General features: G+C 45.1%; 1 protein-coding gene and 1 pseudogene across 1 annotated transcript; both read left to right on the top strand.

The window, feature by feature from the left end:
* The first annotated feature begins 550 nt into the window (after nucleotides 1-550).
* Nucleotides 551-659, top strand: LOC146892789 (small nucleolar RNA U3; annotated as a pseudogene).
* Nucleotides 660-8788: 8129 nt separating this feature from the next.
* Nucleotides 8789-22755, top strand: LOC146892788 (uncharacterized). Its single transcript, XM_087911420.1, has 10 exons — nucleotides 8789-8876; nucleotides 10709-10926; nucleotides 12272-12558; nucleotides 13107-13211; nucleotides 15173-15313; nucleotides 16362-16425; nucleotides 16813-16873; nucleotides 17806-17897; nucleotides 18807-18849; nucleotides 22397-22755. The coding sequence occupies exons 1-10, from the start codon at nucleotides 8801-8803 to the stop codon at nucleotides 22408-22410; spliced, it is 1101 nt and encodes a 366-aa protein (XP_087767546.1). The 5' UTR covers nucleotides 8789-8800; the 3' UTR covers nucleotides 22411-22755.
* The last annotated feature ends 1251 nt before the right edge of the window (nucleotides 22756-24006 follow it).

The raw sequence follows: 24006 nt of genomic DNA, 5'->3' as shown, positions 1-24006 counted from the left end.
CTACTTGACCTGGTGATGGTTGTCTTTCCCCCAAGTTGTCCCTCTATGTATATCCTAGTGCCACCAACCTCTTGTGTGTGTGTGTGTCCATGTATGAAGAGGCCAGCATTTGAGGCTAGTGTCTTCCTCGATTATTTTCTACCTTAGTTCTTGAGACAAGGTCTCTCACTGAACCGGAAGCTTGCAATTTAGGCTAGACTTGCTGGTCAGAAAGCACCTGGGACCATTTGTTTTTGTCACCCAGCACTGGGATTACAGGCCTGTTTAGCCATGGCAAGTTTTGTGTGTTGGTGCTTGGGATTCAAACTCAGGTCATCTTGAATGTGCAGTAAGCCCTTTATCACAAGAACCCCATTTGAAATAAATTATTTCTTTAAAAATCTTCTTTCAAAAAGAGTATGCTGCCACATGCTTTTAATCTAAGTACTTGGGAGGCAGAGGCAGGTGCATTTCTGTGAGTTCAAAGACAGCTTGGTTTACACAGTGAATTCCAGGACAGCTAGAGCTATGTAGAGAGACCCTGTTCCAAAAACAGCAAAAATTCTATTTCAAGACTGTACTCCCAGGGACCATTTCTACATTTCATTACTAGGGAAGTTTCTCTAACTGTGTAGAGAAGATGGGAGGGTGGGGTAGGATTGCTCCTCTCTCTGAATAGTGACATTCTGAATACAGGGGTAGAGACATCAATTTAGTAATCTGGTGCTACATTACTGCATGTTTGATACATGGGGTATCCTTGAATGGGTTCCTCTGACTCTGCTCTTCTTGTGTGTGTGTGTGTGTGTGTGTGTGTGTGTGTGTGTGTGTGTCTGTGTGTGTGTGTTCTGCTTGATGTGTTTGATGAATGTATGATGGCAACTCAGATAGAGGCTTTGGCTTCTGTAGCCACAGAGCACAGGCAGTACCCCAGAGGCTGCGTCTCAGGAGGCCTCACCCAGTAGGGTCTTGCTCCTCAGCTCTGACAATCCTCAGGCCCAACTTAGCAAGATTCATGACGCCCAGTCCCTCAGGCTGGGTGCCACTCACTCGGCTGAAGATGTTTTTCTTCCTTGTGCAAATTAATTCATGACATAGGCTCTCGGGCACGGAGAAGCCTGCCAGCCTTGCCCAGTCAGCTATGCCTGATCAAATACCCTATGGCCTGGAATACCTCCTGACTGATTCCAGTGTCCTCAGGACTCTGAAGTACTGGGGCTATTGTGTCTGGAGGGGAAAGGTAGGCAGAGTCAGGAGGGGCCATCTGGGCCTAGGAGCCTCACTTTGTGACCTGCAGGTGTCTGGGCTGCTGCCTCTTCCTGATCCGACACTTGTCTCTCCCAGGACAGGCACAGGGAGAGCCATGCTGGGCAGGAATGAGAGTTGACCAGAAGGACCCATTTTCTTGTCCTTAACACCTTCCACAGTGCTGTATTCAAACAGAGCAGACACCCCTGCACCACCCCAACCACACAGACAGACATACAGGCATTTACCGACCTTTCGGCACACAGAATCATTCAAGCATGTATGTATTTCTGTAGTTTCGGGAAGCCACGCACCTGACCAAGTCACTGATATGCATGACTTATGATCTCATTCTCCCCAGGTCCCCAAGGCACAGCCCTAACCTGACTCACCTCTGTTCTGTATTAGCAGAAGTGTCCCATCTTCCAGCAACCTGCTCAGGTCTCTGGTACACTGACCCGCCCAACTATTCTTAACCTGTCCCTTGGACCGGCCACCTGCTACTTAAATGCCCTACTTCCCTCCCCCTTGTCATTCTGGAGGCAAGTGCAGGAGACCCACGGGTTCTGAGTGGCTAGAGCTGAGACCCAGGTAAGGTCCCTGTATCCTGACTTTCAAGGGAAGGAGAGTATCTAGGTAAGGAAGGACTTGAGTATTGGGGTTCATCCTGCCTCTGTCATTGACTTTCCAGGCTACTCTAGGGCCTCAGATGGGGGACCCCTCCCTTTTTTTTATACCATGCCTGTGAAAGCAGCTGACATCGTTCTTGAGGGAGATAAAATCTGGTTAGCTCAAGACTCCAGCGCCCATCTTACTCATCCTTATGCAGACATTTCCGGGGCACAGACAAACATGTGTCCCCAAAATTGCTGGGACCTCATATTGTTGGGATCAAGTTTCTTTCTCTGACAGTTAAAAATAATGATTTCACAGGTGACAAAAAAAACGGACTAGCTCTGTTGAACAGGCCAAAGACAGAGTTCTTCTGGAAAGGAGGGCGCAAAGCCTGGTGTGAGCTGAGTGCCAGCATAGGGCCTGACAAGATGGCATCCTTGTCATTACTTTGTTCTGTGGGCCCAGGGGAGCAGGCCTGTTTCTTGCTACTTCAACGTGGGTGTCAGATGCACAAAGTAATTTGCAGAACTGAGTTCAGGCTCCAGCAGTGGGTGGGGGAGGCTGAGTCAGGAGCCAAGAGCTGTGGGTGGGGGTGATTACTAAGTTGGGTCTTTAACAACAATAATAACTGTATGAACTCCATTTTTCTGTCCAATTTATAGGAGCGATAATTTCCATCTACTTCATCCACAGGGTCCTTCAGTGGGAACTTAAATGTCATCAGTTGCATAACAGTCATGTTCCTGCATATGCGTACATTTGTGAAATGCAATTGTACTTGAGAGTAAAATTAGGAAAAATATGGTTTTTGAACTAGTGAGATGTGGTAATGGAAATCATGATAATGTGGTAGAGATGACCAACCTCCTGTCCCTCCCTCCCTCCTTCCCTCCCTCCCTCCCTTCCTCCTTTCCTTTGTCCCTCCCATTTCATTCCTTTATTCTTGTCATTTCATGTATTGAAAATCCTGATGCATGAATACTCCAAACAGCTAGTATCTGTTGGCTCCTTTGTGTAGACTTCACCAACAAGCTTTGCACTCCATAAACATTTGCAGTTCAAAGTTGATGAAGTCAGAAAAACCACAATCATTCTGATAAAGCGTAAAATTGCCCTCCAAGGCATTTTTCCTCAAATGTTACTAAGAGCAAAGCAATATTCTTGAGAATGTCTTGTTACTTTAGCTACAGATAATTAAACTTCCCCCAGGTTCGCACCAGTGCATTGAATCTTGACCTTAGAAAGTTTAAATTCATTTTGAAATAAATACCTTTACAACAATTGAATTTAGAAAATTTTATTTCATACATTTTTATAGTCTTCTTACCATCACACTTTAATTCTTCATATTTTCTAAACATGCGAATCATATTTTTAAACTTTTATTTTGTTTCATGTGTATGGGTGTTTTGTCTCTGTGTATTTATATGGGCCACACATGTGCAGTGCCCACAGAGGCCAGCAAAAGGTGTTAGATTCTCTGGAATTGGAGTTACAGATGCTTGGAAGTCACTATGTGAGTGCTAGAAATTGAACCCTGGCCCTCTGGAAGAGTAGACAGTGCTCTTAACACTAACCTTTTTTCCAGCTCTGCTAGTTAGTATTCACCGCAATAACATTAATCTTAGGGAAGATCCAGAAACAAAGCAATCTTAGAACTCATTTATGTATTAGTAGTCTATGAAAACACATTTGTTAATAGTCCCAAAGACTCTACAAAGCAGAGCTGAATCCGGATGAAATTTATGACGGAATGGGGGCATGTTAAGGCCACCCATCTTCACAGGCAAGCTTTGAAGATGCCTGTTGAGAGCCTCTAAGGAGTCAACAATAACTTGGCTTTTATTCTTTATCCTTCAGCAACATGCTAAGAGAGAAATTCCTGAAGAGAGAGGTTCTGGTTAAGACCTTGAGTAATAGGCAGATTCAGAAATGTGGTGTGATAAACAAAAATGTAGAGGAAACAGCCCCTATATATTAGTGCTATGAAGAAGGCACAAAACCATGCCCAAAATATTAATGATACTTTACACATGCATGCTTTAATTAGTCATGACAAGAATAAGTTGAAAATAAGCAAAACCCAAATAGCCATATGTTTGCAACTCAGGTATTTTAAATAATTCTAGGGAGGAGGGGAAGATTTCCACCATGTTCTCTTGGGTTAGATGCTCATCTTGGTGGCCGAGGCAAGAATTGATTTTAGTGAGTGTTTTAGCTCACTGCTGTTTAATGGAAAGTCCATCCTGGAGTGCCATAAATGGACCAGCCAGAAACTCTTGGGGGGTCACATCCTGTGCCCCAAGTCAGGTTTGGCAGACTGCTCTCAGTAGGACAGTTAAAAGAGGCAAGTTAATAGGGGAAAGCAGGAAAGAGAAATTTATTTATGAGATCACACTGGGAAGAGGGACAAAGGGATCCAGTGACCATCCACACCCTGGTCGATGTTTGCGGCCCTAAAGTGAGATCAAAGTTTAAATAGAGGGTCAAGGATATGCACATCCAAGTAATCTTGGCCAAGGTCTAGTACTGCCCACCACTGACCCACACTGTCTGGGCTTCAGTCTCTTTCTGTAAGGTGGTCTGAGGAGTTGTTAGAACCGTGTGGAATCTCTTTTCAGGAGACAAGGTCCTCCTCTGGTGGCACCCTTTCCTTCTTCCAGCATGAATCTTTTTGGGGAATTTTCCCTTTCTTTGGAGTTTATTGATTCAATACTCTGATAGTCAGACATGTGAGTGTCTCTGTAGAATATCTTCATGTCCACCAGGGTGGTTCCAGGTATTCAAATCACAATAGAGATCTACCAAATACCCTTGTTTCTCTATATACCTTAAACCCCCTCCCTGATATTTCCCAACACAACTTACAGAATTCTGGCCTCCCTGTCACACCAGCAGGTCCCCAGTTAGTTCAAAAGAACATTAATGAGTCAAAAGTGTTCCCCCTCCCCCACCTTCTTGCCAGACAAATGACATAATTCAAGTTGGCTCAGAAAGAGCCAAAGGAGTTTCAAATCTGCCAAGGGTTTTATTTTATTTTCAATCATATGGACACATGCATGTCAGAGTGTAGACTTGTACATGGGAGTGAAGTGACTCAGAGGCTAGGAAAGGATGTCACATCCCATGGAGCTGAAGATACAGGCAGTTGTGAACGGCCTGACGTAGGCACTGGGAACTGAACTTGGATCTTTTCCAAGAGAAATATGTGCTCTTAACTGATGAGTCATTTTCAGCCCTTCAAAGATGACCAGGAATGGGGGAGGACAAGGACTGAGGTTCAGGTCCAGGAGGATTTACCAAGGCTCTAACTTCAGGACCTTTAGAGTCCAGGCTCTGATTTCTCTGTCCCACTGGACATGGTGAAAAGCAGAAAGGAAAGCAAAAAGATAAGAAAAGGCCCCAGAATAAGCTGACTCCAGAAGCTTTAAGAATAAGCTGGCTCCGGAAGCTCTATGGGACTGTCAATCTGGGTTTGCAGTCCTGAAGTGAGACTGAAGTTTAAATAGAGAACCAAGGATACAAACATCTAAGAAATCTTCTCATCTGGGGTCAACTTGTTGGCTGGCTGAACCCCCAAAGAAGTCTTTTCTCCTGGTTTGACTCAGAAGTTTATAACCACACTTACAGGACAAAAGCCTGGAATCTGGCAGTCATGAGAGCTAAGTTGGCCATTTGTACAGCAAGTAAGAAGATAAGTACTGGTGAGGAGTAGGAGAGGAGATTTAATCATGACAGGTTCGTTGGGAAGAACAGATAGAAGCGCATAGTGACCCCAAGTCTTTTTTGTGTACTGACGTGGGCTTTAGATTTAAGTAGAGGAAGAACTGATGTGGCCTAGTTTTTATTCTTTTGCTATGTTAAAAAAAAAGAAAACTGTGATCAAAAGTAACGTAGGAAGAAAGGGATTTATTTGGCTTAAACTGCCAGCTCACAATACATCATTGAGGGAAGTCTGGGAAGGAAGTACCAATGAAGAAATACTATTTGCTGGCTTGCTCACTAACTTCCTTATATAACCTGGGACCACTTGGTGGCAATCAGAATGGACTAGGTGTCCTGTATCAATTGATAATCAAGACAACTTTCTCTAGACATGCTCACAGGCTAACCTGATAAAGATAATTACTCAATTTAGACTTTACTTCCCAGGTGGTTCTAGACTGTGTCAAGCTGACAACTAATGCTAACTATGACATGGGGCATGAGGCAAGAGGGACGCACAACTGAGCAGTCCTGGTCAGTATGTGGTCCGATTGACCATTGCCTCAGCTGTGGTTCTGACAGTTATCTGATGTGGTCAAGGAAGTCCTTACCTCTGCCTCCTCTTGAAGTGATCAGGCTGGTTCTCACAAGATAATTTCTGCTCCAAGGTATGGCCTTATCTTTATGCATAATTAATTACCTTCATCTGGCAGGTGGATGATTCCCTGAGACTTTTCTCCTAAATCCAAAGTAACTCCTGGGCCCAAGTGAGTGATGAGGGCTTTTTTTTTTTTTAATCAAAAAACTGTAACTGTCTGTTACAGAAGGCACCACTGTAATGGACTGCTCTGTCCCTTTAAGAGACAAGCCCACTCTCCCTGCTTTCCTCTCCCTCCCAAAGGGGCAGCTTCTGTCTCTTCTCACTTCTTCCCTCTCCCTTCTGTCTCCTCTCTCTCTCTCTCTCTCTCTCTCTCTCTCTCTCTCTCTCTCTCTCTCTCTCTCTCTTTCTGCCTGTCTCCCTGCTCTTCTCCCTTTCTTCCTTTCCCCTCCATAACCCACTAAATAAATATCCAACCTCACTCTGCACGACATGCTTATCTATGTCTCTGTCTCTCGTCCACCACACATCTCCCTGCCTGGGACCAGGCACCATCAGAAACCTGCAGCGTGATCTCCTGGTGTGCCCATCTATCTGTCTCTCCTTGTGGAACTGGCTGCCCCATTGAGGTTTCTCACCCACCACGCGGCTCCCTGCCTGGGACTCATGGCCCTGGGACTGGCTACTCCTGGGACCCACTGCCCACTGCTGCCGCTTGGGGACCTGCAGTGTTTCTGCTGCTGCAGCCACTCAGAGATCCGCAGCAATTTCATTTTTACCATTACAACCATGGCACCAAATATATCCTCCTGACTGTGCTCTTGCTCACTCGGCTGTAACCTCTCACCTAGTCTGTAAGAGAGACTAATGAGGTACTTGTCACGCCCTTGTCCCTCAGCTTCGCTGGCAGTTTGGGCCAGAAGAGCACTACAACACATTCTCCCAGCATTTGCCCTCATCCTGACCAATGTCACAACTTCAGGACTTTCTCAGTAGTACCAGATGCATGCTTAATCCTTCTGTTCCAAGTCCATCTTCCTCCTGCCCCGTGTGGGTGGACTCTGCCATCTTCCCTCACCCTCCAGACTCACTGAGGATACCTCCTCCTCCGTCTGGCTCAGTCCCTCACAGGCTAGGCAACAGTCCCAGGACAGATGAGTGTAAGACATGTGTGCCTTACAAAGGATTGTACCAATTTTTAAATTTTGAGCAAGTTGACGGCATATTAAACTCAAGAGCTCCAATCCCTCCTCTTGTTCGTAGCGCTGTAAACTAGACCTTGCTTCAGAGGCTACAGACACAGCCCCGATAGAATCAACCTTGTCAAAAAGGCCTGCCACTTCAACAGGCAACTCTATTTTGCATTTAAGCACCTGCTTCTCCCAAAAGTGAAAAGTGAGAGCAGAATGACCCCATTCCCCGCCCAGCAACAGAAGGGCTGTGCCCTGGAACTCCCTTCCTTTATGTGGGCGGCTTGCCATCTCCTTAAGACCCCTGATCATTTAATTTCATCACGACCAAGGCTCTTTCCTCATGATCTATACTCCCTCATTATGTGAGTTTGAAGGGCAAACAAGCAGGGAGGAGGAGGAAAAAGGAAAGAGAGAGAACAGAAGCCATGTCATAGTTACAGAATCACAATGTCGTTCATGTGTGCTCCGTTCTTTGAAGCAATCAACAATCCCCCCTGCTCTAGACTTAGGGGTGAGAGTATAGCACCTGTCTTTTGGAGGAAGAAGCATCAGTGATGTTATAAGCACACACAAAGGAGAAGATGACTACTGTGTGACCATCTCTGAAAAGTTCAACCTGTCTCAGCATCCCTCCCTCAACCTCTGGCCCAAGAGGCTAAGAATGAATTCACACAATAACAACTCTTCTGCCCTAGCCCTGTCATTAGCCACTGAGGGACCCTGGCCAGAGCACTTTGCTTCCATTTCATACAATGGTTGTTAGAGGATTTAATTCTGCTAAGTAGTGAATCAAAAGAACATAGCATGGGAATTAGTGCAGACTATGTCCTCGGTAAATGGTAGCTTCTGTGTCCATCCATTTCTGCCAATTCATCTGTTAGAACATAGTTGGGTCCTAAGCCCAGTCTACCTGAATTTGGATTTTTACCCTGCCTCTCACAAGCTGTGTGATGTTGGGCAGGTCATTTTACCTCCTATACCTCTTGCTTCCCCGAATTCTATCTTAAAAGGACTTGATATTGCCAGGCAGTGGTGACACATGCCTTTAATCGCAGTGTTCAGGAGGCAGAGGCAAGTGGATCTCTGTGAGTTCGGGGTCAGCCTGGTCTACAAAGTGAGTTCCAGGGCAGCCAGGGCTGTTAAACAGAGAAACCCTGTCTCAAAAATCCAAAAAAAAAGAACTTGGTATTAATTGTCACATAGCAAAGTTGAAGGAAAAAAACTTCCCAGTTTTAACTACTTATGCAGAGGAGCTCACTGCCTAGTGGAGACTTCCCCGTGCCAGGAATTTTCATGGAAAGAAAGTAAGAAGTTGCTGCTTTTACAGACAGGGAAACTGAGGCTTGGCTCATCCATATGGAGAGGATGGTGAGAACTGCACAAGATCCCAGGACTCTGGGGTCACACAGATGAGTTTTATTCAGTTCATCAGCTGTTGTCTCCACAGGTGCTCGCAGTGAACATGAGACTCCTGTGGATGTTCTTCTTCCTTGGCTGTCTGTTTAACAAGAGACATGTTTCATCCAGCTACAGCTTAGGTGAGCCACCCCAACCTTCTTGGAAGTTATGTCCAAGAAAACTTCCCAAAAGACAAACTGACATTTCTTCTTGTAGCTGACCCATCAGAATAACAAGATCTGCCAGTGTCTCCAAAAGCTTCTGCAGGCACTGTACTCTCTCTTAGAGACATCTTGTCCCTTTTGGACCACATCTTGTCATCCAGATCACCTATTTGATATAAACTTCTTTCTTTCCATTATTGATTGTCTCAACATAGTCTTCCATTTTTATACCTGCTTCCCAGGTAGGTCTTTCTAGCCTTCAGCTCTAATGACCAAAGTTTCTCATGAAACTTTGCCCTAAAGAGCAAAAGCCTCAGTTCAGGCAGTCCCAATATTGTAGGTCCATCCACCTCCACAATATGCTCATTAAAGACATGAACAATGCTGAGCAAGGAAGAGAGAGGAGACTTCATGGACACATTTCAAAAGTAACAAATAAAGGAGTCTAGTGTTCCCCACAAGTTCATCTTTAGGGCTCTAGCAAGGGGCAAGAGGACTGTATGGTGAAGATTCGGGATCAAGGTGTGGTCTAATTCATCACTGTCTCCATCCTGGTTCTGTAGGGTGTTCTGAAGCTGTTACTGGTGTCATTACTCAAGGAGATTCATCTGGTTCTCAAAAGACTTCACTTCTGCTCTGGGGTGTGGCCCCCACTCATAGACAGTTGTTCTCATCTGCAGAGGCTCTGTCTTTTGAGGCTTGCTCTTCCTGGAATCCAAGATGTCTGTCAGTTTAACAATGACCTATCCCTGTGCCTTCAACCTGACAGGGTAAAGAGCTAAGTTAGGAGGACAGATGGTCGACATGTTCAGGAGGCAGAAAACAGGAGAGCCTGAGCTAAAGTCAAAAGCCCAGATGCCAGGCCAGGATGCTATCCTGTGGGCTCAAGTGAGGTGTCCATGCTTTTTAACAAAAGCAGTCCTTAAGTGCCTGTTACAAGAACGCAGGCAAGAGCTTAAGCAGCTACTAAGAGAACACACAGCACAGACTTACAGTTTCTGATCTTATGACCAAGTCTTTACAGACAACTCCTTCCTTCTGGGTCTACAGTCTGGCTCCATTATCTCTGAAGAGTTCTCACCTTGAGCCACACTCCTTGAGAAATTTCTGTCTTAGGTCTAATTTTGATGCAAAGAACAGAAATTTCATCTGACAAAGTAAAAATATATAGTTAGGAAAAACATTGATTAAAAGGGGAGAAGATCTGTCCTATCTATAAGTTCAGACATTCTCTGTGGCTCCTAGGTAGTTAAAGCTAAGATATAGAAGTAGGAGGATACAGCCCACTACTAGAAACGAGTACTTGCCCAACATTAACAAAGCTCCGGGTTTCATCCCCAGTACTGAAATAGGAGAATAAAGTGTGTGTATGTGTGTGGTGTGTGTATGTGGTGTGTGTGTGTGTGTGTGTGTGTGTGTGTGTGTGGTGTGTGTGAGTGTGGTGTGTGTGTGTGTGCGTGTGTATGTGGTATGTGTGTGGGGTGTGGGTGAGTGTGAGTGTGGTGTGTGTGTGTGTGTGTTTGTGTGTGTGTGTGTGTGTGGCAAGTGTGTGTGTGTGAATCAAGATCAGGGAAGCTGTGAACAGTCAAAGCAGCTAATTCTCTTCACCCTAGATGACCCAGTGTGGTCCTCTATCTGACTTTTCATTGCCTCCTGAGCTCAGGTGCAAGACTAAACTTTGACTTTCCTTTTGCAAGGAATCTGGCTCCAGGGTATGGTCACAGGTGGCCTCGGGTTGAACACCTAATTTCCTGACCCCAATGGGAGCTTGTGCCCCAGGACTGAACCATATGTCTTTGTATCAGCAGGCTTTGAAAATGGAGACAATACTGGGCTGTCTACAGAACTTCTCACTGATGGCAAAGGTGAATACATTGATCTTGGAGCCAGCAGTGAAAAACTGGCTCCTATAACTATTGGTTCATCCATAAAGGTCCCTGAAGTCAATCAGGACAGTGTGAGTGAACTTGACAATCTCAAGATCACTGTTTCAGACGCCCTGGACACAAGTGGCATCACCAGCCAAGTATCCTTTGGTCAGTTGGGTCAAAAGAGTATAAGCAGTCCTGGATATTAAGGTCACGAGTGCTCGAGATAGTCCAGCCCTTGAGCAGTCAAGATAGTCAAGCTCAAGATAGACCAGCTCAAGATAGTCAAGACCCCAGTGGCAGATGTCACGAACTTCACAGGCAGGGGATCGTTATGATGCTCATCCAAGAAGTGCTTCCAGGTCCAAGGTGGTAGCTCTGGTCTGTCTAGGGCTGAGTTATCTGGTGGCCCAGGTTAATCTGGAGCAGGATCAACAAATGATTGGCCTGGGATTATGTCATCTGGTGATGTGGCTCAGTCTGAGCAGTTTGAACAAATGGCCTGACTGGTGGTGATAGGTCATTCTGGTTGTTGTGGTGAAGGTGATGTTGGATCAATTTTACAAAAGGTTTGATCAGTCTGGAGAACGACCAATAAATATCCACTATGACTTTAGGATGGGGAGTCAAGGGATGGTCAGTTTGGAGCTTAGTTTTCTGGGGATCTAGTTAGTCTAGAACAGGATTAGTGAGCGGTTTTCCTGGATTTTAGTTCATCCAATGGCCTTAATCAATCTTGATCATGAATGGGTATTCAGTAGTCACTGTTAGTTTGGGCTTAGGGTATCTTTTGGTTTTGGTCCCTCGGGTTGTAGGTTACACAAAGATTATGCAGATTCTAAGTCAAGGTCATCCTCGTGTTAGAAATTAAATCAGGTTCACTGAAAGGCGCTGCCAGGAAACTACCTTTGGATGAGCTTTACAAGGAGAGCACAGGCTCATCACCATAGGCAGCGATGATAAGTCTCAGATGTGGGAGAACATTTTGGAGAGAGATATCATTAGGGTCACAGGCAACCATAATTTGTCCTTGAAGCGAGAGAGGATCTTTCCTTCAAAATGATAAGTCAAAGGTGTTTTCTGATTCTTATAGTTTTCCAGGGGTGAGTGGGAAAATCCCGTGTCATATGTACTAGCCTGGTCTGGTTATGTGCCAGAGTCTGGAAGGCATTGATAAAAGTAAAGTTATAACACAAGATTGACCTGGGTCTAGATATCAGGGGATGTGGATGGGCTCAAAACTGTGAGAGAAGGAGAAATGAATGTGGAAAAGGTTCAGTATGCTCTCTTATGACCTTATGACCTCTGTCTGGAGAGAGCTGTAGCCTGCCACCCTGGATCAAGGCTTGGTAGCCCTAACTGCTCTGGTCTCACTGGGGAAGTACCATCTGAAGGTGTTGTCCACATGAAGATTCCAGTGGATTATGGGGCTGCCTCCATAAGTTCATCACAACTAATGTGAAGGCACCATTTAAGAGAGCTGGCAGCCTCCTTAACCGATAGTTGTCAACACCTGTCATCAACCAGGACATCCTGAGCCAGGAAGGGCTGCTGAGCGCTGTTATTCTCAACAACCAGAACCTAGCCCTGGAGAGAGAAGAGCTACTGACGCTTCTCCTGGGTGGCAGTCTAACATTTGGTATCAAAAATGACCTCCTGGAGGCAGCAGGGACCAAGGCTGTGGAAGGCCTGATCTGCAAGGGCTCCCTAGGTGGCCTTTGTGGCCATGGAAGTCTCTCTGGCATGAATGATGTTCTGAAGAACATGAATTCTGGGAAACTCAATAGCTGGTGAGTTTGAGTTCTTTATCAATAAAACAATTTTATAAAGCATTGACCAGAGATGGTTCCAGACTCCTGGAAGACTTTGGCCTGACTGACTCTCTTTAAGAAGTTGGCAGTGGGAAGTCACCACCTGCTCTTCCAAAGCCTTAGTCACTGCCTAGTGTTTCTCTACTGCGGTCCAACTTTTGGGTTTCTGTGAGCTTGTCTGAGTTCTGCTATATTATAAGTCACACCAGGAAAACATACCACAGATGCTCTGACCACTTATCTCTTAGTCATTATCTGTCCGCCAGTGAGTAAAAGAATCCCTTTGTTTCAAGCTAATCCCATAGTTTCAATATGGTATCTGTGTTTTCTCTTACTATCTTAATCAACTGCAAAGACAGTTACTGGCTGATGCTTTTCTGGTTTAGGATTTGTAGGGATGGGACTCAGAACAGAAATCAAGGTTAAGGAGGGACAGGCATGGGGCAGAGGGGAGAGGACAACCTGAGCAGAGAGCCAAGGAGACCAAACTGACTTTTCTGCTTCACCTCACTGTTCCTCTTCTGCAGGCTCAATGTCACCCGCTTCGATATTGTCCAATTGTCATGGAAGGTCTTTGCCTCATCTAGCCTTGAACTTAAACTTCAGACCAAGTTGACCATCAACTTTTCAGGGTGAGCAAAATGAGGAATGTTACGGTGTGAATCAGAACTGTCCTTTGCAGGTTCACACTTTGAACTCTGGTGTGGTTTTGGGGGAGCCGTGGAACATTTAGGAGTTAGAGCCTTGGATGGCTGAAGTTTGTCACTAGAAGCAGACCTTGGAAGATCACAGCCTGTCCTTGAGCTCCAGCGGCCTCAGCTCTCTTCTCTGCCATGGCATGAGCTAGTGCCTCCACCATAGGATCCCATTGCCATGCCTTCCCCAGCAGAAGAATTGAAATGTTTCTAGACTGTAGATCAGAACCATTTTCTGCCTCAAGCTGTTTCTGTTGGACATTTGATCACAGTGGTGCAAAGGAACTAATGTGGTGAGAGAAGCAAGCGAGGAAAGTCCTAGAGATGCCGAGTGGTTTTGTCGGTGGTGGGTGGTTTTTTCTTTCAACAGACAAAATGGTCTTTGGTTTTCTTAGCATTTTCAAAAGCTCTTGATACTGTCTGAATACGTATACAGTTTCTTTAGGTGGCAGTAGTGGCAGGACAGAAAATCTATCTATCTATCTATCTATCTATCTATCTATCTATCTATCTATCTATCTATCTATCTATCTATCAGTCTGTCTGTCTGTCTGTCTGTCTGTCCGTCCGTCCGTCCGTCCATCCATCCATCCATCTATCATCTATCTATCTATCTATCTATCTATCTATCTATCTATCTATCTATCTATCTACCATTTATCTATTTATTTGCTGTGCTGGGTGTTGAACCAAGGACCTCATATAAACCAGGCAAACATTCAGTTACTGAACTACATCGCCACTCTGTAACTTATAGACTTTGATAAACATTGCTAAATTATCTTACAGAGACCTGGCAATAGTGATAAAATGTGTCTAGCACTCTTGAGTATTTCACACAGTCCAGGTTCTGGGTGGTAGTTCCTTCGAGTTCTCTTCTTAATTCCTACCATAGATTTCTAAAGGAGGGAGGTACTGCATCCCTTTTACTGACCAATCAATAGAATCTCAGAGAAATTCAATCAGATTACACATAAAGACAGGGAGAGCGCTCAGTTGGAAAAACGCTCGTGACACAAGTTCAGACCTGGGCCAGGATCTGTGCCTGTCACCCCAGTGCTGCTGAGGACAGAGATAGGGGGATCCCTGAAGCTTATTGACTGGTGGGCTAATCCAAATACATGAGCTTCAGGCACTTACCATCAGATATACATACACACCATCACACACACACTACACACAAAAACTGAATCACACACATACACCATATTTCTCTCTTTCTCTCTTTCACATACATCATCATCATCATCGTCATCATACATAAACACTGTCACATACACACCATCACACATGCACACACATAAACAATTATACACACACATTGCACATGAATGGTTGTGGGCACACATATAACTCCAGGATACTAATACTGGTGATATACATGAGTTCAGCAGAGCTACTGGTGAACAGGGTAGAGGGCAGCCTTTTTTTAAAAAAAATATTTATTTATTTATTTATTTATTATGTATACAATACTCTGTCTCTGTGTGTGCCTTCAGGCCAGAAGAGGGCACCAGACCCCATTACAGATGGTTGTGAGCCACCATGTGGTTGCTGGGAATTGAACTCAGGACCTTTAGAAGAGCAGGCAATGCTCTTAACCTCTGAGCCATCTCTCCAGCCCGAGGGCAGCCTTTTGTTACCACTTTTTATCCTTGAGTCTTGAGCTGTGAATAAGCATTATCTATTCAAATAAACTATTTTATTGTTTTTATGTATGTATATATATATAATAAAACAAATAAAATTATACATAGGAAATTAGGAATCCTTTTTGAAGTATATCTATCAGTCACCACACCCACAAGTATCTACCCCTCTTTGCAACTTACTGTGAAACCTTTAGAGTGTTCCCAGACATGCATGTGACATCTAACAGCCTTCTCCCATGCACCCAGGATGCTCAAATTTCTCAGTGGCTCCACAGTGGATGTGAACATCGTGGTCCCCTTGAATTTGGAACAGACTGAGCCTGGTCAAGTCTCATTTTCTGTGAAGAGCTGCAAAGCAGTATTCACTGGGATCCAAGTTGAGAGAGGGTAGGTACAAACCCAGGAAAACTGGGTAGCAGCAGACAGAACATGGTGTGGGATGATGCATACAGTAGTTACCAGTCTTCCTGATATCTGATCAAGACACTAGCAAACTATACCAATAGTGTTTCCTATTTATAATTCCCTCCTTCCAGTTAAGCTTCTGTTTCAGGGATCTTGGAATCCCAAGCAGAAGGGGATTCCTGTGGGCCAGAAGCACAGACCTCCCTGACAGTACCCACTTGTGGAGAATATTGGGTGCTCCTTTTTCCAAGTTCTCATGGAGAGATCCTGGGTAGGAGTTTTGCCACATCAGTTTTCACGCTAGCCTGTCATCTCCTGATGTGCCTGTATGAGCTCTTTAGGGAAGAAGGTGCCTTATATTCATCATGCATTTTTTCAGCACATATTGAGCTGTTAGAAACTGTTGTTCCTGGAGACACACTGGGGAAAAATCATGGGAGTGAAAATGAGGGGGAAATGAAGGGAAAGCTGGTTGGATGAGAAGCGGATGGATGGATAAATGGATGGATGAATGGATGGATGGATGGATGGATGGAAGGAAGGAAGGAAAAAAGTGAGGACAAACATGCATGGATGAATTCAGGGATGGATTAAAGAAAGAGTGGAAAAATGGAATCTTAAAAAGACATTAGTGGTCTACCTGAGAGATTTAAGCTAGGTTCATGGGGAAGGTCTGCAAAACGCATACTTGTTTAATTTAACAAAGTGGTTCTAACCTTTCTAATGCGTTGACGCTTTAATACATTTCCTCTTGTTGTGGTGACCTGCAACCATAAAATTATTTCGATTATTACTTTATAACTTAAATTTTTCTACTGTTATAAATCATAATAGAAGTATTTGATGTGCAGGATATCTGATATGTGACCCCTGTGAAAGGGTTGTTCTACCACCAAAGGGCTCACAGCACACAGGTTGAGAACCGCTGGTTGAACCACAGAGACATAATCATTTTTCAGACTGTACAGCACAGTACTTCAAAGCCCTAGTAGTGATGATGATCATCAGTGTTTCCCTTTCCCTTCCTCAGCATGTTCTCCTCAATGATGGAATCGATGATGAAATGGTCCTTGAGCATGTCCTTGCCCAACATAGTAAGTTTGACAACATGGCCCTGACAGACCCTGACCATGAGATATGGAGAAGGCTCTGTAGCTAGCGGGATGGAGGACTAACCCATGTGGGCATAAGACAGCTTCATGCCTGAACTGTGTAGAGTCTCTTTCCTGTCCTTTGTCAAGACTCCTGCTTCTGAAAAAGGGACAGAAAAAAAAGACAGCGCTTGAGAGGTGATTGTAGCAGGCAGCTTAGGTCTGTGTAAGAAGAGGATTGTGACATGTTTACAACAGACTTTCTCCATCTTATGTGAAAGACTTGTCCTGCGAAGTGTCCTAGATTACAAAGATTGATTCGGCATGTAAACAATGGTCAGGTATGGACAAGGACCCTCTTCTCAAGGCCTCCCATTCTTTGTATTGCAGTTGTGCCCAGTGGTCCGATTCTGGTTTTACATCGTCAACCAACAGTTGGTCATCCTGAAAAGTAAGCAGAGCTGTTGCCTGCGCACCGCTTTGTTGTACTGACTGCTACGGTAGCCACAGTGCCAGCTCCTATACAGCTGCCAGACAGACTTTTCTGAGACACAACTCAGAGCCCCCATTTCCTAAGGGACCAATTTCACGCCTCAGGGTCTGAAGCTAAAACTCCAGTGTTCCCCTCATCTTCCTTCAGTGGAGTACCCAAGCCAACTCCATATACTTCATAAGGTTTGAGGACACAATGGCTGAGTTCTGCAGGACTTCCCACTCCAGTTATTGATTCCTTTTTTCTCCAGTGTAATCACCATGTTTGGTTCATCTCAAAGCCTTTAAGGCTCTCTCTCAGCAAAGCCCCTCCTCAGGACCCCTACAACCTTTGGGGTGTGTCAACTGTATTGTGTGAAATGTCTACTTCCTGGATGTCTTTTCCAGTAGGCTGGCGCTCCTTGAGGGGGACTTGCCCTTCCATTTCTCTCACAGTCCAGATTGGGTACAGAGTAGACCTCACCCCAAATAAACTCTATGGTGTATGAAATGGAAAGGGAAAGAATGGATGCGGTAGACATGAGTGAATGGGAAAGCAGAAATGTAGAATGAGAGACAGAAAATGGTGGGAAGAAGATGGAGTGCTGGACACTTAGGATGATGGGGTGGGGTTGCGGTGGATAGTGGGAGGCAGAAGGAGTGATGGACGAATAGAAAACACAGACAAATGGGGATGGAAGGGAAAAGGAGACACAAATTTCCCCTTTGAGGAAAGGGGAAAGGATCAATGGACAAAGAGCGATGGTGTTGCAGTGTGCATGTGTGGTATATTACTGGTGGATATGTAATAAATGGAAGGAAGGGAGTTGTGTGAGCCTCTGTTTTCATCAGGCGAATGTCTCCTGTCTTCCAAGTTCTTTCTGTTGTTTCCTGTTTCTTTATCTCCATCAGATATCGCTTCCCTCGGGATGTTGGGAGACAGCAACCTGACTAGTACCCCACAGCCTCTACTGTATGAACGCTCTTACCACATGGATTTTAAGGTATGAGTAGCCAGTTCCTCTTGAGGACTCAGAGGAGCCAGGTCTCCCGACCTGAGGTCTCCTTGGCTGGAATATGTGTCCAAGCGGCACCATTAAGAGTGTCAGCCTGAGCTTTGATTTTGAATAGCTGTGTAGTCACAAAGCACCATGCCCTCACATCCGAACCCCCGTTTTCTTGTGGCAGGTAGGGTCATTTTTATAGCCACACATTTATCACTGCGTGTCTCTTCCAGGATACATGTTTCCCTATGTCATAGCATATCTTGAGTTGGTGACTTGTATTCAACAGGAAAGCAAAGCTTAACTTGGAAGTTTTACAATGGCTTGCTGGCCCACTAAGTTACATGTACTTAAATTGATGGTGCTCAGTACTGTAAGTATGATTAGGTGGGAAAGGGCCTGGCAAAGTGGAGCAGAGTAGGGACTATAAAACCATTGACTTACTCTGCTTTGCCATTGATTTTTTTTAAAAAAAAACCAATCAAGTTTATTTCTTGGCATCTTCATATACAGAGCCTTCAGGATGCTGGGGCAGTCATTCTGGTAACCTTGGCTATATCCTCCCCCACCCTAGTTTTCCAGGCTGGGACGTGGCCAGGAACTTGGGGCAGTTCCTGGATTCTTCTACAAGGCGGGATCTTGGGGTCAATAGTTCACTGCCTCTCAGCCCTCTGTTGTTCAAGGGCAAAGTCTGGAGTCCAGAATTTAGGAACAGTGTTGTGACAGTTCACTGTGAGGCCTGGGCAAAGCCATTCCCATCTCCTCGTCTTTTTTTTTTTTTCTTTTTTTTTTTTGTCTGTTATCCTCATGTTGCAAAGTTGGTGTCAGGTTTACATGGAACACCGAGCCTGGAACACAGTAGGTATACACTTGCTGTGAGTTTTTTGATTTTTTGTTTTGTTTTTCCAGGACAAAAGCTTCCCAGCCTCTTTCATCAATTGGCTGATTAAAAGTAAGTTTCCTTTTTCATATTCATCCTGGAATGCCCCAATCCCACCTCCCTCTGAATATCCCATGGGAAGGATACTGAAAACAGGTGTAAATAAAATCATGAAGCCATAGAACCAATGCCTGGATCAGCCTTACCGCAGCTGGGCTCCTGGGAAGTCAACTCTACAGTATTACACTGGGGTTCCTGAGATAGCCCATTCTAGAGGGGTTAGGTCGTTAGTGGGTTTCTAGGATTACTCCCTGATCTATATTAAAGAGAAATGATTGAGTTGTACACTCCCCGGTGCCTTAGCAAGGTTTCTGAGTTATCTTATACTTTAGTCATTAAGATTTTTATTGTACAATATCCTTCACAGTGACCAATGTGGCACTGAGGTTCCAGAGACACTCACTCCATAGCAATTATGATTGCAATAACATTTGGAGACTTTCCTATTCATAGTGACTCTTGTTATAGAGGTATTCCTGAAATAGTCTTTGTCCCCATATTGTTAAGTGTTAGGATGGAGTTCTTGGGATGAACAGAAGGAACCTGAGCTGGGCATTAGGGACAGACTTAAACCCCAGTTCAGTCGATATGTGAGTTTCTTTTCTTAATGCTGTGACCAAATACCTGAGAAGAAGCAACTAATGGAAGAAAGGGTTTATTTTGGTTTGAGGGTTTAATCCATTATGGTGGGGAAGGCATGGCAGCAAGAGCTTGCGGTCACATTTTGTCTGTAATCAGGAAGCAAAGGTGAATGCTAGTGTTTTTCTTACTCTGCCCTGAATACGTCTTGGATCCAGCTTGCAGAATGATGTGCGACACACTCGGGGTGGGTCTTCACATCTCTGTTAGTTCAGCATATAAACTACCTACTTGATAGACCAAGAAGTGGCTCTAGACTCTGTCCTGTTGGTGATCAGTATTAATCATCACGGTCACCAACTTCCTGTGTCCCTTCTGTGAGTCCCATTCTTCCTTTTTCTGGGCTCCTTTTCCCATCTGTTCAGGACCCTTGGTTTCTGATGACTCTTATCTAATTGAGAGTTTTGGGACATGCAGAGGGGAAGAAGATCAGAACCTAGAGGAGTCTCCAGAAAAATGCTCTCTGTCCTTTAGAGGGTTTATTTAGACTCAAACCTCACAATGACCGTCTATCCTAACGGAAGCCACAGAAGCAGCAGCCTGTCACGTTGCAGCCACTCTCGGAAGCAGGGTGATGAGGACATGCTGCAGCTAGGCTAGCCTTTCTACGTAGCCCAGGCATTGGTGTCATCCATAGTGTGTGTGTGTGTGTGTGTGTGTGTGTGTGTGTGTGTGTGTGTGTGTCTGTTCCTCTAACCTGAATCAAAACAATCCCCTACAGGCACAACTAGACTGGGTGGTCATAAATTCTGTTGAGTTGACAGTTAATACTATCGCAACACTTCTTGAATTCCAGAAGGTTCAAAGTTCTGACTTCAGAGGCTTAAGAATCCCAGGACCTTTATGATGGCAGCCATGAGTAGGCATGGTAGGCCTATGGTTCTATGCTGTTGAAGCCTGAGAATAAGGGTAACACCTGCCTCGTTGGGCGACCATGAAAAAAATGCAGACAAATCTAAGTTCAGAACTTGGACAGTGCAGCAAATGCCTCAGATTGTCTAATCTGCCAGGAAAGGGAAGAGCTGGAGCACAGATGCGAAAGGAGAGTCTCAGAGACCAAGACGGGGAACCCTGGAGTCTGTGAGACCATGCATCTCTCTCCTACCCCTCACCTACGTCCCTGAAGGAAGGGAGAATGGGCACTATGTGAACTTCAGCAGCCCTTTTTCCTAACCAGGAAGAGCGATGGTAGCTGGCCCAGGCAAGGCACAAGCCCGGGGCTTGATTAGCCAGAGCTTGTCAGTTCCCAAATAGGCCACGAGAGGGAAGACATGATACTGCTAACATATATTTCCCAGATTAAAGCCAAATCTGTTGACTGGAGTCAGAATTCCTAGTTTCCAATTCCAGTTCTTCTGAGAGTATATTTAACCTCACTGAGCCTCATTCTCTCCACTGAGCAATAATAAAAGAAATAATACATTCATTTTTACTCTCACCAGCCAGATTATTTTCATTACTGTATTGATTGTAAAAAGTGGAGGTTTCATGATGGCGTCCAGATTCAGGTGCTTTGACCATATTGACGCCGCTCACTGTCCTTTCCTTCACCCGCCACTGGTCCCTTTCTTTCCCTTTTCCCTTTTACATCACATACATGGACACACACAAGTTTTCTAAAAGGTTAAGTATTATTAAGAATAATTTACCATGGGATGACAGAAAATGTAAAAGTGTTTGCATGGCAAAGGAAATGATAGCCAGAGTGAAATGACAGCAGACAGGAAGGGAGAGCATCTTTGCCAGCTATGCCTCCAACAAAGGGTTAATGTCAAGCTTGTAAAAAGAACTAAAAAAATAATTCGTTCTCCCCAAATCTTTCAATTTCACTAAACGAGCAAAATTATTGAATGAGCAGTTTTCAAAAGAAGAAATATAGAGGGGCTTCTTTAGAGAGAGCTGAAACCTATGTATAGAGCGGCTGCTGAGGAGACGCCTGAGCTCAGCTGAGAAGAGCGACCACGTTAGTTGTGCAGTGCCGAGCAGGACGGCTCAGGGGGGCCGTGAAAGACTGAGAGGAGTGCTCCGCTCAGCAAACTGGTGGTTGGCAGGAATTGCCAGTGAGGCTGGTACGCTGCCCGTTTGCTGGGCAGCCAGATAGTGAGACAGACACCGCTGCACAGCTGGAAGTGGCAGAGGAGGACGAGGAGGAGAAGGCAGCAGCAAGCAGGAGGTGTCTACTAACGAGTGAACCTATCCCCTCACTCCATGACATTTTCAACTAGACATGACGGCTGGCTTCACCCTGGCATCACCACTACAGGACAGGTTTTTCCCTCTGTCCTTTTGGTTTTCACTCCTTCCCCTTTGATTGCACAGGAAGTAAGTGGTTTATGTGTGCAATTACATTGTTCTTAAAAAAAAACCTAAATTTAATGGCCAGTCTTATGTTTCTGTTGACATTAAATGGAGATGGCATGGAGACATTCTGGTTCTGTGGAAACCCTCTTCTTCATTAATGACACATCCATTCATCTTGTAGGCTTTATTTCCAGTAAGTTGTTTTGTTCTCATTGTCTCAACAACAAAGACCCAACAGGATAATAACCCTTGTGTACTTTGACTGGAGAACTTTGGTGTGTTTCATTTAGTATTGTAAAAGGACAATTCTTTAGATTTTGTTGTGCACAGCTGTTACATGTGGGACAATGCATCTTTAAGTAGGGGTAAAGTGCCTCAGTGGTTTGGGTAGGAAGTGGGACTCCTTTGTCATCCTCTGGTTCTCTGACTCTACCCTGGGGAAAATGTGTTGTGGCAGCCCAAAGACCAAACCCTGAAGTCCCTGCACTGAAGGGGTAATCTGAGCCTCTGGAGTCTCTCCACCAGCACAAAGCTGCCAAATCTTAGGCTCCTTTGAAGACAGCAGACCCACGCTTGGTAAGCAGGCAACAGCATTTGTTTTTCAACCTTCTCTTGTCAGCATTCTCTTCGTAAACGACTTCCAACACCCTGCTGGCCCGAGGGAGAAGCCTGAAGCCAGACACCTGTGCAAGGATGGAGAAGGGGCAAGTGGAGTCAGCCTCAAGATCTCCAAGTCCAGACGTGAAGGCTCAGGTGGAGAGCAAGGCCTGCAGCTCCCAGCGATCTTCCAGCAGAGGCTCCTGGGAACCCCTCTACCATGACATGTTTTCTTCCTGCAGATCACACTTGATAGGACTTGGCTTATGCAGATCTGTCATGGTGTCCTGCACAGCCTTAATAAAGTGTCACGCTGTGGACAGAAAGTTAACTAGAGCAAGTCCTCTCCCCTGTGTGCTGCTGCTAAGAATATACGCAGAAATTGGCTCCAGTGTCTCTCAATTCAGGAAGAATAAAGGTCATGCTGGATTTGTGCCCTCCAGCTTCCTCTTACCTCTGTCCCCAGTTCAGCCAAGCTCTCTGCTGAGGCTTTACCATCCACACAAGCCACCTGCGCGCTTACTACAGCTTTGGATAGAGGCTGTGAGGTGGGGAAGAGATTAGGGGTATGGGAGCAAAACGCTCGTTTTGGGAACACTTACGTTTTTACCTGTGTGGTTTCCATCGTCTCCCCTGCAGACAGGTCCCCAGGGGGTCTTCCAGGGACAACATGTAGAGGAAGGTAGTAGATGGGAAAACTCATACCCTGGCCACTTTACCCCAGCCATGCTCTCTTACTCATTCACCCCTCTGCCCTTCTGCAATGCATGGCTTTCTCTGTGGGAAGAATATCTTCATATTGAACCACAGGTCTTTTCCTTACTCGGGTGCTATGTTTAGTTTAAAGTCAGCGTATGACCCTTACAGAGATGATGGGAATGAGTTTGAGAAGGTTTGAAGAGATATCAGGGAGAGATGTCTGCTTTCTGCTGTGGTCACTAGTTACTGGTGGCCATCTCTGCCATCCGCTCGGGCAAAGTCGGCTTGAAGTCAGGGCAGAAGAAACCAGATCTGAGATACAGAGAAAACATAGCCCTGAAGATTTCCTTTGAGTGCTGGAATCCATAACATTTCAAGGACCCTCTTTACTCCTTAACTCATGCGGGGCTGTACGTTCTAGTTTACAAGTAACCCAAGGAGCCTGACAAATGCAATTGACAAACACATTCCAGTTTATTCTGTAGAAGTTGTCATGGGAAATGAGAGAGGAGTGACAGGCAGAGCCAGGCGTGTGTGTGTGTGTGTGTGTGTGTGTGTGTAACAGAGAGTGAGGTGGCTACAAACAAGGTGCTCTAAAGGACAGAGAGGATTTGCAGGTGTGACAGGAGGAACTGATGCAGAAAGAGAGAGAGGTCATTTCCTGGAGGCTGTCACTGTGGAGAAGGTCTTCAAACTTGTTCCCTCCTCCATAGAAGTGATTGCCAGGGTTCCTGCTGCCTCCCTCCCTGAGGATGGCCTTGTGTTTTCTGAAGATGGAACAGAAGTTTTGGGATGGATGAGTGAAGGTTCATAGGAGGGAGGGATCTGGGTCTCATTTCCAGCTCCCATCAATTCAGTCAACTCCTCAGCCTATTCAGCAGCTGTTTTCCCATCTTTACCAAGTATGGTGTTTATTGTGTCTCACCAGAAGCC

The sequence above is a fragment of the Myodes glareolus genome, chromosome 10 (assembly GCF_982192425.1).
Source record: "Myodes glareolus chromosome 10, mMyoGla1.1, whole genome shotgun sequence".
NCBI classification, from domain to species: domain Eukaryota; kingdom Metazoa; phylum Chordata; class Mammalia; order Rodentia; family Cricetidae; genus Myodes; species Myodes glareolus.
The sequence above is the reverse complement of the archived record's forward strand: the minus strand, read 5'-3'. Positions and strand labels throughout refer to the sequence as shown.